The 21328-nt window shown below is 34.4% G+C and overlaps 1 protein-coding gene across 2 annotated transcripts in view; it reads left to right on the forward strand.

The window, feature by feature from the left end:
• ERCC6L2 (ERCC excision repair 6 like 2) overlaps positions 1-21328 on the forward strand; it is a 149634-nt gene that overhangs the window by 24003 nt on the left and 104303 nt on the right. For both annotated transcript variants that reach the window (XM_087858836.1, XM_045780841.2), the window contains exon 3: positions 15660-15782. In XM_087858836.1, the coding sequence (XP_087714962.1) occupies positions 15660-15782 (123 nt within the window). The remainder of the gene's footprint in view (positions 1-15659; positions 15783-21328) is intronic.

Raw genomic sequence — 21328 nt, forward strand, 5'->3', positions numbered from 1 at the left:
GTCTCCATCTCTGTTAAATAAATACATAAAATCTTTAAAAAAAAAAAAGAGCTATTTTGCTAGAATCTGGGGGGGCACAAGCCAGAAGAAGTAGGCTAATGCATAGACATGGGAAGGATGCTTACCTCTTTAAGAAATGTGGCTTCGAAAGGAACAGAAGTGACCTAGGAGTAGCTGAAGGAGGATGGAATTTTGAGGAAGTTTTTTGTTTGTTTGTATCATTTAGGGACAGGAGGAACTTGAGTATTTTTTAAGTGAATTGGAAGGATCTATCTGATTGAGAGGGAGCAGTTGAATATAAAACATATATAAACATATGTATGCCTATATTTCATATATGCTGGTCCATGAATACACAGACATGAATGTGCAAAAAATGGAGTCACTACTGTCTTACAAACTGATTTTTCCCCAAGATCTTATTATGAAACTTTTCAAACATACAGAAGAGTTGGAAGAATTGTACAATGAATACCCATATACCCACCACCTAGGTTGTTTTAACATGTCATTATATGTGGCTTTATCACTTATCTGTCCATCCATCGAGTTATGTTTTGTTGGTTTTAAAGTAGCAGACATGAGTGTATCTTAACCCCAAACACTTGAGCATATGTGTCATTAGCTAGTCAGTATTTATTTACAATTCTTTTTTTTTTTCATTTTGAAGTAAAATTTACAACGAAATGCACAAATCTTAAGTATACCCACCATTCCCTGGGCTTTGACATCTCTGTTAGCCAAATAAACCCTTTCAAGATACAGAACATTATCATCACTCCACAAGAGGTCATTCTGTTTCTTCCTGGTCTTCCCACCACCCCCAAGAGACAATCACGGTTCTGCTTTTTTATATCATAGATTAGTTTTGCCTTTTCATATAAATAGGATCACACATGTGCATTCTGTGTAAAGCTTCTTTCACTTAGCATAATATTTTGAGTCTCATCTATGTTATTGATTGCATAAGTAGTTTGCTCCTTTTTATTGCTGAGTAGTTATTCCGTTGTCTACATGCTGCATTTTGTTTATCCTCCAGCTGATGGACACCTGAGCTGTTTCCAGTTTTTAGTTGTTATGAATAAAACTGGTAAGAACTCTCTTGAACAATCTTTTGTGTGTTCAGTTTTCTTGAGTAAATAATTAGGAATGGAACTACTTGGTCATAAACTAATGTATGGTTAGTTTTATAAGAAATTGCCAAACCTTTTCCAAAATATTTGTACCATTCTGCATTCCTGACAACGTATGAAATTATGGTTACTCCATATTCTTACAAAATTTGGCTTTGTCACTTGTAACTAGTTTTAGCAGACTTGTTGGTTGTATGTGTATTTATACGTTTGTATGTTGTGTATGTACTTTTTTTTTTTTTAAAGATTTTATTTATTTATTCGACAGAGATAGAGACAGGCAGCGAGAGAGGGAACACAAGCAGGGGGAGTGGGAGAGGAAGAAGCAGGCTCCCAGTGGAGGAGCCTGATGTGGGGCTCGATCCCATAATGCCGGGATCACGCCCTGAGCCCAAGGCAGACGCTTAACCGCTGTGCCACCCAGGCGCCCCTGTGTATGTACTTTTTAAAGATATAATTGATATACAGTAAAGTGCATAAATTTACAGTGTATGGTTTGGTAAGTTTTATACATAGATAGATAGATATACCCAAGAAATGATCACTACAATACCACAATCAAGATAATGAACATATCTATCACTCCAGAAGTTTCCTTGTGTACATTTGTTCCCATGGTGTGTTAAGTACCAGTAATTCATCTATTTTCACTTTTAGTTTTTTAATTGGACTAAGGAATTAAAATTGGGAATGAATGCAAAATCCTAAATTTTTATTAAAATTCCCCAATATTTTATAGAATTCTCAAATTCATGGAATTTGACAAATTCAGTTAAAATTAAGATTTTCATCATCTTGGATAGATGAACAGATTGAATTATGAATTATCATAATTAGGAATATAGTTTTCTTATAATGAAACAATCCATAGATGAATTACGAGGAAAGTAATGGATTAGATTTATATTGCCTCATTTACATTGTCATATAGTATCTAATTGGTATCTTTTCTGCCTTTTCAGTAACCTTTGAGGACCAGTTTGCCTGTAATTCAAAAGAATATATGTATCTGTGTGTTTGTGTGTGTGATTCTGTCTTTAATTATAAACAGTAAAATGCATGGATCGAAAGTATAGTTATGCATATTTAACTCATATATATATATGAGTTATATCTATAAATCCGTATTTAACTCATATATATATATGAGTTATATATATATATCCACCACTCTAATAAGATATAGAACATTTCCCTCACTGTAGAGTTTCCTCATGTCCCGTTCTAGTCAATGCCTAGTTGCCTCAACTTTTCATTGCTGTCCGATGCTTTCACTCAGTCATTTGTGAAACATTCTTTCTGCCTCCTTTAGTCTGAGTTCTCCATCAGCCATTTTGCTTACATCAATCTCTTGCTGAATTTAATAACTATTTTCTGTTCATCAGTTTTTTTTTCAGCCATGCTTCCTCAACTCATCTCCTTTCCCAGTGTGCCCCACCCCCAAATCAACTGGCTTTCGAACTGCTGGCGGATACAAATAAGCCTTTCATCTAAACTTTTCTAGCACCTAGCACAGTACCTGGCGTGTATTAGTTAATGAATATATTTTTATTGAATGGATTAATGAGTTTTAAATTGGATTAGGTAATCATGTGTTATAGTTTATGTTTAATGATCCCTACATGTTAGGCTCTATGATAGACATTTTCTGTTAAGCATACATGTTAATTAGGCATTATTACCCCCAATTTATTGTTGAAAAAATTGAAGTTTATTGATACATTATTTAAATTGCCCGAGGTCACATAGTTAGTATAAAACTGGTCGGTCCAACTCCAAACTCCTGCATTACACAATTTGGGTCAGGAATGCAGATTTTGTTAGAATATTTTAAAACTCAGCACAAGTTTTGACCATTCTTATATATCATTATTTTATAATCTTTTAGATAACATAATTTACTGAATAATCTACTTTATTTATTGTGATATACAAGATTGTCTGCAAGTCTCCTTATCTCAGTGGAATGATCCTAACAAAACAACTCCTGTTTATTGAATTATTAATATGTATTAACTTGACATTTTACATGGGTTTTTTTTAAACTTTTTTCAAGAACTAAAATAATGCTGATTATACCTTAAATGCACAAATGTCTCTCATAAAAATGTAAGGTATATTTTAGATTTTTTTATTGAGGCAAAGTTCACATAACATAAATTAACCATTTTGAAGTATACAAGTCATTTAGTGCATTCACAATATTGCGCAACCCCATCTCTCTCTGTTTCAAAATTTTTCATTAGCACAGAAAGCCCTACAAATAATTACCTTCATTTCCCTGACAACCATTGGCCTTTTATCTATACGGATTTGCCTTTCCTGAATATTTCATGTAAAAGGAATCATTACAATTGTGACCATTTGTGCCTGGCTTCTTTCATTCATTTAGTATCATGTTTTCAAGGCTTATCCAAGTTGTACCATATATCAGTACTTCGTTCCTTTTATGGCTTAGAAATACTCTACTGTATGTAAATACCACAATTTGCTTTTCAGTTTATCCTTTGGTAGACATTTGGATTGTTTCTACCTTTTGGCTGTTATGAAAAACGCTGCTATCATGTGCAAGTTATGTGGACATAGCTTTCATTTCTGTTGTTTATATACCTAGTAGTAGAATCACTAGATCATATGGTATTTCCATGTTTGTTCTTCTGAGGAGCTGCTATAACATTTTCTGCAGTGGCTATACCATTTTATATCCCCACCAGCAATGTGTAAGTTTCCTGTTTCTGCACATCCTTGTTAATACGTATTATTTTACTTTCTTCATTGTAGCCATTCTAGTGCATTGGGGTTTTGATTTGCATTTCTGTAATGACCTATGACGTTGAACAACTTTCCATGTGCTTTTTGGCCATCTCTCTCTCTCTATATCTATCTATCTATCTATCTATCTATCTATCTATCTATCTATCTATCTTCTTTGGAGAAGTATGTATTCAAGTTGGTATGTAGACTGAGTGTTTGTGTCCCCCTCCAATTGCATGTGTTGAGACTCTAATCCCCAATGTGAATAGTGTTATTTGGAGATGGGGTCTTTGGGAGTGATTAGGGATGAGATTAGTGACGAGATTGGTGACATTGTTAACAAGAGATAGGAGAAAGTTTGCTTTCTCTCTCTGCTCTCTGTCATCTGAGGATACAAGAAGAAGACTGCAAGCCATCTGTAAACCAGGAAGTAGGCTTTCACCAGATAACAGATCTGCCAAGCTTTGATCTTGAACTAGATTGTAGAACTGTGAGAAGTGTTGTTTAAACCATGCAGTCTATGGTAATTTGTTATAGTGCCCCAAAGTGATTAAGATACAAGACCTTTGCCCATCTTTAAACTGAGTTGTTTGTCTATATGTAAGTAAGTAATTAACACAAAACTGAGTATAAGGATAGTCAAACTGAACAATGGTATAGAACAAAAAGATGAGAATGGTCTTGTTCCATTTGACTATCCTTATACTCAATTTTGTGTTATTACTTTCTTGCTGTACCTTGTATATCTTTACTTAACACTTTTTATTTTGATGTAAAGTTTTAATCAGTTTGTCAAGTTCCATGAACAGATCTTTTAGGATTTTATTAGGATTATGGAGTTCAATTATATTGAATTTATAAAACAGTTTGGGGAGAATTAACATGGAATGATAGCTCCATTAATTTAAGTCTTTAATTTCTCTCAGCAGGGCTTTATAGTTGTGTCTGTGGGCCTCACACATATTTTGTTATATATAATTGTATATTTTTGATCTATTGTTAGTGGAATTTTAAATTTAATATCCTAATTTTTTGCTGCTAGTATATAAAAGTCAAATTTATTTTTGTATATTGAGCTCATATCCTGCCGCCGTGCTAAATTCATCACTTACTAGTTCTAGTAGTTGTTTGGTAGATGCCTTAGGCTTTTCTATGCAAACAGTGTATGTCATCCACAAATAGAGACAGTTTACTTCTTTACTTTTTATGTCTTTTATTTCTATTTCTTGCCTTATTTCACTGGCTAGGTAGGATTCCAGGACAATTTGAATAGAAACAGTGACATCTTTATCTCATTCCTGTCTTAGAGAGAAAGCATTCAATATTTTAACATTAAGTATGTTAGCTGTAGGATTTTCATACTATCTTTTATCAGATGTAGGATGTTTCCTTCTAGTCCTAATTTCTGAGGGTTTTTTTGGTAGTTACTGTGTATTGAATTTTATCAAATATGTTTTCTGCATCCATTGAGATCATAATTTTTTCTCCTTTTCTCTGTTGACATTCTATATGAATCAATATGATTTATATTGATTGGTCTTTAATCTTAAACTAGTTTTATATTTTTGACAAAAACTCAATTTAATCATGAGGTATTGTTTTTATATTTGCTAGATTTAATTGGTTAATATTTCAAGAATTTTTGCCTTTATATTTATTATGGATATTGGTCTATATTTTTCTCATATTATGTTTGTCTGGTTTTGGTATTGAAGTTATGCAGACCTCATAAAATAGAGAAGTGTTTCCTCCTCCTCTTTTTTCTAAAAGAATTGGGTACAGTTTCTGTTATTTTATACTTAAATATTTGATAGAATTTACTAGTGACATCTTTTGGACCTGGAATTTTCTTTTAGGGAAGGTTTTTGATAATAGATTCAATTACTTTAATAGATATGAAGCTATTAAGATTTTTTGCTTCTTGCTGTATTCGTTTGGTACATTGTATGTTTCAAGGAATTTATCCATTTCATCTACATTGTCAAATTGATTGACAGAGATTTCCATGGTTTTCCTTTCACTCATTTAGTGTTTGTAGGATTTGAGTGATACCTCTGCATTTTTAAAGTGAATATTTTATATTCTGTTTTTTTAAAAGATTTTATTCTGTTATTTGAGAGAGACAGAGTGCATGTGGGCCTGAGTCAGGGGAGGCGCAGAGGCGGAGGGAGAGGGAGAAACAGACTCCCTGCTGAGCAGGGAGCCCTATGCGTGGCTTTGATTCCCAGAACCTGGGATTATGACCTGAGCCCAAGGCAGACTCATAACCGGCTGAGCCACTCAGGTGCCCCTCTGTTTTATTGTTGATAGCCCAATAAGGTTTACTGATTTTGTTGGTCTTTGCAAAGAGCCAGTTTTTAGCTTTGTTAATTTGTTGTTTCTTTGGTGTTTCATTGATTTCTGCAATTATTTCTGTTATTTTCCTACTGCTTACTTTGGATGTATTTCGCTCTTCAATTTCTAGCTTGTTAAAGTAGAACCTTGGGTCGTTAATTTCATACCTATCTTCTGATGCCCTGTTTTTATGTTTGAACTTCGCTTTATCTGTATTCCATAAATTTTGATATGTTATATTTTCATTTTCATGTAATTCAAATTATTTTATAATTTTTCTTGAGATTTTTTTCTTTGGTTCTTGAGTTATTTACAAGTGTGCTTGATTTGCCAATAATATTTTTTCCTAGATATTTCATCAATAATGATTTCTAATTCCATAGTGGTTAGAGAATACATTCTAGAAGATTTCAATATTTTAAAAAATGTATTGAGGTTTTTTTTTTTATGGCCCATTTTCTTGAACATACTATATGTACATTTAAAAAGAATATGCATTCTGCAGTTGGTTGTAGTGTTCTATAAATATATAATATATATATTATATATATCTGTATCTACCTATATATCTAATATATATCTATAATATATATAAATATATAATGTAAATATCAGTAAATCAAGTCAATTGATAATACTCAGATTTTCTTTGTTTTTAGTATTACTGAGAGAGGGAAGTTAAAATCTGTCATTGGGATTTGTCTATTTCTCCCTTTAATTTTGTCAATTTCCTTTCATGTATTTTGAAATTCTGTTATTTGGGTCATACATCTTTATTTATAATTACTATGTCTTCAATGAAGAATTGACCCTGCTATTTTTATGAAATGTCTCTCTATTTCTGGTAATACTACTTGAAATCTACTTTATCTGATATTAAGGTAGTCATTCTGATATTCAAACAGCTTGCTGTTTGCAAGGTATGCTTTTTTGCGTTCCTTTGTTTCAAGCTATCTGTGTCTTAATATTTAAACTGTGTCTTGTGTAGCAGAAATAAACAAAATAGTAAGTAAACAAACAAAAACCAATAGAACAGATCAATGATGCTAGAAGTTGGTTCTTTGAAAAGACCAACAAAATTGATAAACCTTTAGCCAGATTCATAAAAAAAAAGGGAAAAAAAAGAAAAAAAAAGAGGACTCAAAATCAGAAATGAAAGAGTAGAAATAGAGAGGAGGGAAAAGATGGCAGAGGAGTAGGGGTCCCCTTTTTCAGCTGGATCCCTGAGTCAAGCTGGATATGTACTAGACCATCCTGAAAACCCATGGGATCAGCCTGAGACGCAAGAAGATACATCTGGATCTCTACAAATGAACATCTCCAGCGCTGAGTATTGAGGTACAAAGCGGGGAGCATGAATCCGTGCACAGATATCGGAAGATAAAGGGAAGGCAGGGGGGAGCATCCATGCTCGGGCGCCGGGAAGCAGTAGCCACCTGCACTGGGGAGCGGGCCAGACTCGCAGACCGGCACCCGCGAGAGAGCAGACTGAGACCGTGAGCCTGGGAATGCGTGTGCGACCAGACTGCCAACCGGAACTCCGAGCGCTCACGGGAACCGAACTGATACCTGGAGCTCGGGACCACGCGCATGCGACCTGACTGAAAACTGGAGCCCCAGAGCACTCACTGGAACTGGACTGATACCGGGAGTTCAGGAGCATGCACAACCAGACTGAAAACCGGCACTCAGAGTGCATGCGAACCACACTGAAACAGAGAGCTCGGGAGCGCGCACAGGAACCAGGGTCGGCTGGCAGTGTTAGAATCACAAAGGACAGAGACGTGCGGGCCCTGGTAGTGAGGGCTGGGACACTGGCTGTGGGGTGCACAACCCGGGATGCTGCAGGGTTTAGCAGCACCAACAGAAACAGTTAAAGAGGCCAGGAGAGCTAGGTGAAGAGCGGACTGCGATCTCTGTTCTGAGACAGAGGCTACGATTCAGCCAATGCTGCTCTGACTCTCAGAAGAGCCACAGAAAACCGCCAGGGAAAGCCACCATCGAACAAAAGCCCGGATTACCAGCTCACATTGTGCCAATCCCCATCCCTCCTCGCAGGGGACAGGGAGACTCTACCCAAACAGGGTTGCCTGAATATCAGCGCAGCAGGCCCCTCTGCCAGAAGGCAGGCTGAAAAATCAAGAAGCCCACATCCCTAAGGTCCCTATAAAACAAGTGCACACTGCCTGGGTCCTGGTCAATAATTTGGGCTCTGGGCAACCCCGCAACCTCTCCTCATCAGAATGACAGGAAGGAGAAATCCCCCCCAGCAAAGAAAAGATAATGAGTCTGTGGCCTCTGCCACAGAACTGATGGATATGGATATAACCAAATTATTAGAAATGGAGTTCAGAGTAACAATGGTCAAGATGATGTGTAGACTTGAAACAAATATTAATGAAAATATTAAAGAGAATATAGAATCTCTAAGGGCAGAAAGGAGAGCAAATCTGGCAGAAATTAAAAATGCTATGAATGAAATGCAGTCAAAACTAGATTCTCTGATGGCCAGGGTAAATGAGACAGAAGAACAAATTAGTGAATTGGAGGATGGAAAGGTAGAAGAGAAAGCTAAAATATAAACTTGGCTCAAAAAAATCCAATCTCAAGAATGTAGGTTACGGGAGATTACTGACTCAATGAAACGTTCCAATGTCAGAATCATCGGCATCCCCGAGGGGGTGGAGAAAGAGAGAGGTCTAGAAGAGATATTTGAAACAATTGTAGCTGAGAACTTCCCTAATCTAGCGAAGGAAACAAGCATTTGTGTCCAAAAGGCAGAGAGGACCCCGCCCAAGGTCAACCACGACAAACCTACACACATCACGTCATAGTGCAATTCGCAAATGTTAGATCCAAGGATACGGTATTGAAAGTGGCCAGGGCAAAGAAATTTCTCACGTACAGAGGCAAAAATATCTGAATTACGTCAGATCTGTCTACACAGACCTGGAATGAGAGGAAAGGTTGGCAGGATATTTTTAAAGCTCTATCCGAGAAAAATATGCAGCCAAGGATCCTTTATCCAGCAAGGTTGTCATTCAGAATTGATGGGGAGATAAGGACCTTCCAGGATCGCCAGACACTGACCAATTTCAGAGCCACGAAACCAGCCCTACAGGAGATATTAAGGGGGGTTCTATAAAAGTAAAAAGGCCCCAAGAGTGATACAGAACAGAAATTTACAATCTATAGAAACAAAGACTTTACAGGCAACATGACATCATTAAAAACATATCTCTCAATAATCACTCTCAATGCAAATGGCCTAAATGCTCCCATAAAAACCATATGATCTGCCACAGAGTTGCAGATTGGATAAAAAGACATGACCCATCCATTTGCTGTCTACAAGAGACTCATCTTGAACCTAAAGATACATCCAGACTGAAAGTGAAGGGATGGAAAACCATTTTTCATGCCAATGAACCTCAAAAGACAGCTGGGTTAGCAATCCTCATATCAGACAGATTAGATTTTAAACTGTAGACTGTAGTTAGAGATACAGAAGGACACTATATTATTCTTAAAGGATGTATCCAACACGTGGATATGACAATTATAAATATCTATGCCCCCAACAAGGGAGCAGCAAGATACACAAGCCAACTCTTAACCAGAATAAAGAGGCATATACATAAAAATATGTTAATAGTAGGGGACCTCAACACTCCACTATCGGCAATAGACAGATCACCTAAGCAGAAAATCAACAAAGAAATGAGAGCTTTGAATGCCATACTAGACAAGTTGGACCTCGTAGATATATATAGAACACTACACGCCAGAACAACAGAATACTCATTCTTTTTGAATACACATGGAACATTCTCCAGAATAGACTATATACTGGGTCACAAAACAGGTCTGAACCGATACCAAAAGACTGAAATTATTCCTTGCATATCCTCAGACCACAATGCTTTGAAATTGGAGCTCAATCACAAGGAAAAATTTGGAAGAAACTCAGACACTTGGAAACTAAGAACCATCCTGCTCAAGAATGATTGGATAAACCAGGAAATTAAAAATCAATCTAAACAATTTATGGAGACCAACGAGAATGAAAACACAATGGTCCAAAACTTATGGGACACTGCAAACGCAGTCCTAAGGGGAAAATACATAGAGATCCAAGCCTCACTCAAAAGAATAGAAAAATCTAAAATGCAGTTTTTATATTCTCACCTCAACAAGCTGGAGCTGGAACAGAAGAACAGGCCTAACCCATGCACAAGAAAGCAGGTGATCATGATTAGAGCAGACAACAATAAATTAGATACCAGGAGCACACTAGAGCAGATCAACAGAACTAGAAGCTGGTTCTTTGGAAGAATAAATAAGATCGATAAGCCATTGGCAAGGCTTATTCAAAAGAATAGAGATAGGACCCAAATTAATAAAATTATGAATGAAAAGGGAGAGGTCACAACCAACACCAATGAAATACGAAGGATCATTAGAAACTTTTATCAACAACTTTATGCCAATAAATTAAACAACCTGGAAGTAACAGATGCCTTCCTGGAAACCTATAAACTACCAAGACTGAAACAGGAAGAAATTGATTTTTTTAAACAGACCAAATAATTATGAAGAGATTGAAGCAGTGATCAAAAACCTCCCGAAATACCAGACTCCAGGGCCTGACGGATACCCTGGGGAATTCTACCAAACATTCAAAGAAGAAATAATACCTATTCTCCTGAAGCTGTTTCAAAAAACAGAAACAGAAGGAAAACTACCAAACTCATTCTATGAGGCTAGTATTGCCTTGATCCCCAAACCAGGCAAAGACCCCATCAAAAAGGAGAATTACAGACCGATATCCCTCATGAATATGGACACCACAATTCTCAACAAGATCCTAGCTAATAGGATCCAACAGTACATTAAAAGGATAATCCATCACGACCAAGTGGGATTCCTCCCTGGGATGCAAGTGTGGTTCAACATTCGCAAATTGATCAGTGTGATAGATCATAGCAACAAGAAAAGAGTCGAGAACCATATTATCCTCTCAATTGATGCAGAAAAAGCATTTGACAAAATACAGCATCCTTTCCTGATTAAAACCCTTCAGAGTGTAGGGTTAGAGGGTACATTCCTCAATTTCATAAAAAGCATCTATGAAAAGCCTGCAGCGAATATCATTCTCAATGAGGAAAAGCTGGAAGCCTTTTCCTTAAGATCAGGAACACGACAAGGATGCCCACTCTCGCCATTTTTATTCAACAGAGTACTAGAAGTCCTTGCAACAGCAATCAGACAACAAAAAGGGATAAAAGGTATCCAAATTGGCAAAGAAGTCAAACTGTCTCTCTTTGCAGATGACATAATACTGTATATGGAAAACCCAAAAGAATCCACCCCCAAACTACTAGAAGTTATAGAGCAATTCAGTAATGTGACGGGATACAAAATCAATGCTCAGAAATCAGTTGCATTTCTATACACGAACAATGAGACTGAAGAAAGAGAAATTAGGGAATTCTTTCCATTTACAATACCACCAAAAATCTTACATTATCTCGGAATTAACTTAACGAGAGACATAAAGGATCTATATTCTAGAAACTGCAAATCACTCTTGAAAGACATTGAAGAAGACAGAAAAAGATGGAAAAATATTCCATGCTCTGGATTGGAAGAATTAACATAGTTATAATGTCTATGCTACCCAGAGCAATCTTCACTTTCAGTGTGATCCCGATCAAAATACTAATGACATTTTTCAAAGAACTGGAACAAACAGCCCTTAAATTTCTGTGGAACCAGAAAAGGCCCCGAATCGCCAAGGAATTGTTGAAAAGGAAAAACAAAGCTGGGGCATCACGTTGCCAGATTTCAAGCTATACTACAAAGCTGTGATCACAAAGACAGCATGGTACTGGCACAAAAACAGACACATAGACCAATGGAACAGAATAGAGAACCCAGAAATGAACCCTCGGCTCTTTGGGCAACTAATCTTTGATAAAGCAGGAAAAAACATCCTGACAAACAGGAAAAAAGACAGTCTCTTCAATAAATGGTGCTGGGAAAATTGGACAGCTACATGCAAAAGAATGAAACTTGACCACTCTCTCACACCATACGCAAAGATAAACTCCAAATGGATGAAAGACCTCGATGTGAGACAGGAATCCATCAAAATCCTGGAGGAGAACATAGGCAGCAACTTCTTTGACATTGGCCACAGCAACCTTTTTCATGACACATCTCCAAAGGCAAAAGAAACAAAGGAAAAAATGAACTTGTGGGACTTCATCAAGATAAAAAGCTTCTGCACAGCCAAGGAAATGGTCAAAAAAACTAAGAGGCAGTCCACGGAATAGGAGAAGATATTTGCAAATAACACTATAGATAAAAGACTGGTATCCAAGATCTACAAAGAACTCAAACTCAATACACAAGAAACAAATAAACAAATCATAAAATGGGCAGAAGATATGAACAGACACTTTTCCAATGAAGACATACAAATGGCTAACAGACACATGAAAAAATGTTCAAAATCATTAGCCATCAGGGAAATTCAAAACAAAACCACATTGGGATACCACCTTACACCAGTTAGGACCTTGAGATCATGACCTGAGCCAAAGGCAGATACTTAACTGACTGAGCCACCCAGGTGCCCCTTATTCTAATATACTTTCAAATATATTTCTTTTTTGAAGTATATTTCTTACTTTATAAATATTTGTGGATTTTCTTCTTAAACTTTTGTTATTTCTAGTTTCTCACATCAAAGAACATATTCTGTAATATTTCTATTGAAACATATTGAGATTTGCTCCATGACCTTTGGTAAATATTTCATGTATACTTTATTAATTTTTAAAAGATTTTTTTTATTTGAGAGAGAGTGAGAGAGAGAGAGAGAGAGAGAGCACGACCAGGGAGGGGGCATAGGGGCAGAGGGAGAGGGAGAAGCAGACTCCCCACTGAGCAGGGAGCCCTACACAGAGCTCAATACCAGGATCCTGAGATCATGACCCAAGCTGAAGGCAGACACTTAATTGACTGAGCCACCCAGGTACCCCTCATGTGTACTTTAAATGAAACTATGTTTTGCAGTAGTGTACAGTGTTTGATCAGATGTTCATTAGGTCATGTTTGCTAACCACGTTATTCAAATATTCTCTTTCTTTATGGATTATTTTATTTTTTCTTGCTGAGTTATTTCAAAATCTTACCATTATGCTATAGATTTGTCTACTTTTGTTTCAGTAAACTTTTTTTCTTTGTTTAATTTACACTAGTTATAACTTCCACGTGAATTAATTTTTTAATCAGTATCAAGCATGAAGTGTATCTTTTTAATTTAGCAATGTTTTTGCCGTAGAGTCTATTAATAGAGCTATATCAATTTTCTTTTGGTTTTTGTTCACAAGTTCTTTTCATTTTTTTACTTAACAACTTTTTCTATTCCTTGTTTTAAATTTTTTTTTTTTTGCATGTGTAAATGGCATATATATTCTATGGACTGACGATCTTTGTCTTTTAATTGTAACGTTTAGTCCCCTCCATGAAATGTGGTTTCTAATATATTTGGATTTAAACCTACTATTTTATTATTGCTTTTTATTTTTTGTATGTCACCTACGTTTATTTTAATCTTCTTTTTTGCCTCCTTTTGGATAGATTATTTCATATTATTTTCTCTTATAAGTAGGTTACTACTTACACATTGATGTATTTTCCTTCTAGTGGTTACCCCAGAGATTATAAGAGACATTCTTGACTTAACAAAAAATCTAATATAAATTAGAACTTTTATTTCCCCCTGGACAGCGTAAGGACATCAGAATGTTGTAACTACACTTTCAGACTCAAATACATGTGTTGTCATATCTTTTAATGCTTTTATTTAATTTCAAGAAGACATTTTAGTTTTGTTGAATAATGTTAATATTTATATTTTCTATATGTTTACCATTTTTGTTGCTCTTAAGTTTTCCTGCTTCACTGAGCATCTACATCAGATAATTTTCCTTGTGCCTGAAAACATCCATTGATTATTTCCTTTACTGTGGCTCTTTTGATGAGGAATTTGTTCAGTTTTTGTTTGTCTGAAAAATACCTTCATCTTTATTCTTGAATAATATCTTTACTGGCTATAAAACTAGGTTGCTTTTATTTCCTTTACCGTTTTGAAAATATCAGTCTATCATATAGTGTCTTGCATTGTTTTTGCTGCAAGATCAGCTATTTGTCTACTTATTGCTTTTTGATAGGTAGTCTATTGTGTTTTCTTTGTGCTTTTAAGGTGTATATATATATATATATATGTATGTATACACATATATATGTATGTATGTATACATAAAATATATATTTTTGGTCTCAAGTTTTGAGCAGTTTTTCTACAAAACACCTACTTGTGAATTGATAACTTATTTATTTACTTATTTATTGGTTTGATGTTCTTAGCAGATCTGGAATATATGGCTTGTTATTGTTTTTTTTTAATCAGGTTTTAGAAGTTTTCAGCTTTTATCTCATCAAATACTTCTCTTACACTATTCTTTTTTCTTTGTCATTTGGGATTGAGATGGTAGGTAACCATTCTCATTTTAAAAAACATTATTTTTTTGAGTTTTTCTAATCTCATATTATTTCTTTAGGTTTTAATATTTATATGATTCATTTTTCTAAAGTAATGATTCTTTTCCCCCATATGGATACCTCAAATACTTTCCCCCCAATTTTTAAAATAACTGCAAATATTTATTTTTGCTATTTTCATGTATTTTTACAGTTATTCAAAGAGATTAACTTGCCCAAGTTTACATAACTGCCAAGCAACTAAGACTGAAATTTGAACCAAAGTCCAATTGATTAAATATTTCTTGCTCTTCATTATGTGAGGTTATATTTCCTTTATTATGTCTCTTTATTTCTTACTTGATATTTAGAGAATAGCTGTTATTTCAAGTGGTGTGTATATTGATGAATTAGTCTATCTTAAAATAGCATTGTATCATTCCATCTATAATTTTTAGATAAACAGAAGTGCACAACTTTATGAGCCAAATAAACCCAAGGGGTTTATTTTCTATAAGAAATAAAGAACGTATATAGTTTATTCTGAGATAGTTTCCATGGAGAGAGACAAACAAGAAGGTAATGTCCCAACTAATGAGATCAAGAAGGAATTCATTGAGTAGGTAGAACTTATCGTGGAAGAGATAGCCATGTGAAAATTCTTTTTTACTGTATTCAAGGGTAATGTGTACTGTACATTTGTTTGTTAATATATATAAAGAAAACCAATACTACTATTTCATGTTTTTTTCCCTGTAACAAATCTATTTGTACATACTCAGATTTTCACTAATTGAGTAGTTAATCATGTAAGCCATAACATTTTGTCCATCTTGAAGCATTTACACAGTAATTAAAAAGGTTTTTTTTTTTTTTTCCTCCCAGGTTATTTCATTTTTGGCTGCAGTTTTGCATAAAAAGGGAACTCGTGAAGATATTGAAAACAACATGCCGGAGTTTTTACTAAGAAGTATGAAAAAGGAGCCCCCTTGTTCTATAGCAAAAAAAGTAAGATGTTTAAAAACATACAGCTCATGAAGCTGGTATTGGAAAAGTATATAGAAACTTGTAAACAGCACACATTATAGTATAAATTCAAAACATTTTAAGTTAAAGACGTTATTAAAATATTTGTTTTATATACCTAATTCTTGAAAGATTATCAGTTTCATCCTCAAATTAAGTATGACTGACTCTCAAAATGGCAAAATACAATTTTAGCTTAAATTTTTTGGAGGTTTTCAGTCTTTTTCTTGGCTGGATTTATATGATTTACTTTCGTTAATTTGTTAAATGTCCATAAATGTGTATGTAAAGTTAAAGTCCATTATATTGTGTTTTATTTATGTGAGAATGAAAGGGAGACAGTTATAGATATTGATAACAAAGGTATGTCATTGATAAAGTTGTTTAGCAGACTAATTACATCCTGAAAATCTGAAACAAATTCTTCCTACACAAGGACCGTTGAAGTTGGAATTAGAAAGACTGAGGTCTAGGCGTGTCTTTGTCTCTGCCCTTGTGACAATAAATGCTATTCTTATCTATATTTCAGCTTTCTCCTTTGTAAATACATGTTTATAAATATCTCATGTATGATTCATAAAAAATAAGAGATTTCTAATAAAATAATGAAATGCAAGAAAAAGTACACTTTTGTGTCTGATTTTTATATTCTCAGTAAACTGGATAGAAATAAAGATGAAGTGATTTTATGACATCTTTATTTTATTATGTAAGCAATCACTTTCTACAAGTCAAGTTTTAAACAGTCTCATCTATAATAGAGTCTTATACACAAGTTTGCTGAGGCCAATTTACTATTGTCTATCATTGGGGAATTTTAGTACAAAATTTTGAGAAGTATTGGCTTATGGTATTATTATTACTTTAAAATTTTTCTTATTTTTAATATTATAAATACATCCTGTGTCAAATTTGATTTGATCCTAAGGAAGTATTATAATTTTCTTTTTTTTAAAGCATACTCTTTTTTTTAACCTGAGCCATTTTATTTTATTTTTAATTTATTATTTTTTTTGAAATTCAACTAACATATAGTATATTATTAGTTTCAGAGGTAGAGTTCAGTGATTCATCAGTCTTATGTAACACCTAGGGCTCATTACATCACATGCCCTCCTTAATGTCCGTTACCCAGTTACCCTGTACCCCACCCCACTCCTTCCCAGCAACCCTCAGTTTGTTTCCTATGATTAAGAGTCTCTTATGGTTTGTCTCCTCTCTGATTTTGTCTTGTTTTATCTTTCCCTCCCCTCCCCTTTAAAGCATATTCTTACTGTGTCTTTAAATCTTCTAGAGTTCAAGTACTGTTTGTAGTCCTGTTTTCAGTTGTTACTTGATTCTAAATGTCAGTGCAGAATTTATTAATATCTTGTCAATTCTGATAATTAACAGGGCAGAGGAAAAAAGCAGGGAAAAGTAATACTTTATGTAAAGATATTAATATATAATATATATTTATAATATATTTGCATTTATGTATTTTTATAGGCACATATGTATATATATATGTGTGTAATTCCTTGCTATGGTATACACTGCTATTTTTCTATCTCCTTCAGTTCAATTCTTAAGTATTGATTTCTAATCTCTCTTATATTCTAATAAATTTCACCTAAGTTGTATATATTTTTTTGAGTACAATTTGGCTGCAGTTCATAGTTTTCACAAGGTTGTCTTTTCATTATTCTTTTCTAAATTTTCTGTGACTCTATAGTTTTTCTCTTTTACTCAAGTACTATTTAAAGTGAAGTTTAAAATTTCCAGGTGAATAGATATTATTGGGTGATGGAGAATGATGGGAGTATTTAGTCTTTGTTGTTGATTTCTACTTTTGTTGGTCAGATAATATTGGCTTGATTTTTTTTTTTCTTTGTGGTTAAATCCATGGTCAGGTGTTTTTAATGCTGTGGTGTTACATAGTCTCAGTTATTTAAAAATGTTTGCAAATATTTTGTGCATTCTTCGTTATTATGGCCACATAGTTCTAAATAAATCTGTTTAACCAAGGTTGTTAATTGTATTGTTAAAATTCTTAATACTGTTTTGTTTTGTTTTTGGTTTATTTGAGCATTTAGATTCTGAGAAAAATATATTAAAATTTCCTGCTATGTCTTTCAGCTTTCTCATTTCTTCTTGTGTTTGTACACTTTTTGCTTATTTAACAACTTCAATTAATTGTTTCAAAAGTTTTATGTACTTTTATATTGCTGTCATACTGGGTTGATAGTTTATCTGTGTATAGAACGTTCTAGGTTAAAAATTTTCTCTTAAACTTGACCAAAATAATTTTATTTTCTTCTGTCACTCCATATTATAGATGAGGTTCCAATACTGAACTGATTTTTTCCTTGGACGGAAAATTTTCTTTTTGTTTGAAAGTGTATAGGACTTTGGGGCGCCTGGGTGGCACAGCGGTTAAGCGTCTGCCTTCGGCTCAGGGCGTGATCCCAGAGTGCTGGGATCGAGCCCCACATCAGGCTCCTCCGCTATGAGCTTGCTTCTTCCTCTCCCACTCCCCCTGCTTGTGTTCCCTCTCTCGCTGGCTGTCTCTCTGTCTGTCAAATAAATAAATAAAATCTTAAAAAAAAAAAAAAGTGTATAGGACTTTTTCTTCAACCTTGAAATTTAGAAACTTCCTCAGCCCCAGCACTCACTGTGAATTCTAAAGAAGTTCTCCTGCTTTGGAAAAATATACACAGTACTTTATGTAGGGGAAGTGGAGTGCTGCTTCTCTGAAGCAGGTGATTGGCATAATTGTTTCCCCTTTAATTAATTGCTCTGCCATTATTTTGCATTGTTATCTTAATTTCTTTTTCTGATAATTCATTGCTAATGTATAGAAACACAACTGATTTTTGTATATTGATTTTGTGTCCTGCATATTTACTGAATTTATTTTACTGAGTTCTGAAGAGGTTTATTTTTGTTTTTGTTTATGGCATCTTTAGGGTTTTCTGGGTAATGTCATGTTATCTGCAAACAGACAGTTTTACTTCTTCCTTTCCAATTTGAGTGTCTCTTATTTCTTTATTTGCCTAATTGCTCTGACTAGGACTTCCACTCCTATGTTGAATAAACTGGGTAAGAATAGGAGTCTTTGTCTTGTCTTAGAGGAAAAGTAGTCAGCTTTTGACTGAGTGTGATGTTAACTGTGGACTTGTCATACGTGGTCTTTATTATGTTGAAGTCTGTATTCTCTATGTCCAGTTTGTTGAGAGGTTTTATCATAAAAGGATGTTGAATTTTGTCAAATGGTTTTTTTTTGCATCTTTTGAGATATGATTTTTATCCTTCATTTTGTCAACCTGTTATTTATTGATTTCCATATGTTGAACTATCAATGCATCTAAGAAATAAATCCTACTTTGATCATGGCGTATGGTCTTTTTAATGTACTGTTGAATCTGTTTGTTTAATATTTTGTTGAGGATTTTTGTGTTTGTATTAATCAGGGATATTGGCCTGTAATTTTCTTTTCTTGTGATGCCCTTGTCTTTGGTATCAGGATAACATTGGCCTTGAAAAATGAGTTTGGGATTATTGAAAAGGATTGACATTACCTCTTCAAGTGTTTGGTAGAATTCACTAGTGATGCTATCTGGTCCTGGACTTTTCTGTGCTGGTAGGTTTTGGTTCTTGAGTCACTCTCTCTTCTTCTTCTTTTTTTTTTTTTAAGATTTTATTTATTAGAGAGAGAGAGTAAGCATGAGTTGGGGGGAGGTGGTGAGGGAGTGGGAGAAGCAGACTCCCCGCTGAGCAGAGAGCCCGACTTGGGGCTTGATCCCAGGGCCCTGAGATCATGACCTGAGCTGAAGGCAGATGCTTAACTGACTGAGCCATCAAGGCGCCCCTGATTCAATCTCTTTACTAGTAATTTGTTCAGATTTTCTTTCTTCATGATTCAGTCTTGTTGGGTTATATTTTTCTGGGAATCTATCCATTTCTTCTAGGATATCTAATTTCTTGGTATATATTGATTTATTTGTTCTTTTCTCTTAGGGTGCTAAACAGTTTTAATTTTTTTGCCTTATAATATGTTTTAATGTTTGGTGGGATTAGTTTGTCTTCAAATTTCTCAGTTTTCTCCTAAAAACCTGTTGATATTTTAGTTGGTATTACATTGAATTTATTGATTTGTGTAGGGAGAATAAACATCTTTACACTGTAAATACTGCATATCCAAGAGTGGTTGTATCATTTGCTTAAATCTTATTTCTTGCCCTTCAGAATTTCTAGATATGAGCTAGTTTCTTGTTCATTGTTTAACTAGGAATTCTTTCTTTTTGGTTGCTATTACAAATGGAATTTTTAAAATGTTATGTTCTAACTGGTCATGTTTTTATATATGTTAAAGTTACATGCTTTTTCAGGCCTTTTTTGAAGTATTAATGACATATTAATTTCAGGTGTGCAACATAATGATTTGATATTTGCGTACATTGCAAAATGATCACCACAGTAAATAAATCTAGTTGACATCTATCACCATACATAGTTAGAAAAAAAATTTTTTTTCTTGTAATGAGGACTTTTAAGATCTATAGTATTAACAACTTTAAAATATGCACGACAGTATTAACTATAGTCACCATGGTGCACATTACATCTTCATGAATTATTTATTTTATAACTGGATGCATGTTACATACCACACTTCTGCCCTAGCAACCATCAACTTGTTCTCTGTAGCTATGAGCTTGACTTTTTGGGTTTGTTTTATTTTGTAGATTTCATATATAAGTGAAATCAAATGACATTTCTCTTTCTTGGTCTGACTTGTTTCACCTACCGTAATGCCATCAAGGTCCATCTATGTTATCACAAATGGCAGAATTTCATTCTTTTTTATGGGTGAATAATATTCCGTGTGTGTGTGTGTGTGTGTGTGTGTGTGTGTGTGTGTGTGTGTGTATGTGTGTGTGGTATATATATATGTGTACATATTTTCATATACATATATATCACATCATCTATATCATCCATCAGTGGACACTTAAGTTGTTCCCATATCTTGGCTATTGTAAATAATGCTGCAGTGAATATGGGGGTACATAAATCTTTTCAAAATTAGTATTTTTGTTTTCCTTAGGTAAATACCCAGAAGTGAAAGTCCTGGTCTGGTAGTTCTATTTTTAATTTTTTGTTTTTCATGGTGGCTGCACTAATTTAAATTCCTACCAATAGTGCATAAGGGTTTCTTTTTCTTAAAATTGTGACTAACACTTGTTATTTCTTGTCATTTTGAAAATAGGCAGTCTAACAGATGTGAGGTGATATCTCATTGTGGTTTTGATTTGCATTTCCCTGATGATTAGTGATATTTTTCATGTGCCTGTTGGCCATCTCGTTTTCTTCTTTGGAAGAATGTCTATCCAGATTCTCTGTCCTTTTTAAAATTGCATTTTTTTTGGGCTATTGAATTGTATGTGTTCATTAATATTTGGGACACTAAACCCTTATCAGAAGCTTTCTAGTTTGATGTCATCCCTTCTGCACAGCAAAGAATATCATCACCAAAATGAAAAGAA

This window comes from Ursus americanus, chromosome 34 (assembly GCF_024610735.1).
Source record: "Ursus americanus isolate L20-20 chromosome 34, mUrsAme1.1.p, whole genome shotgun sequence".
In the NCBI taxonomy this organism is placed as follows: Eukaryota; Metazoa; Chordata; class Mammalia; order Carnivora; family Ursidae; genus Ursus; species Ursus americanus.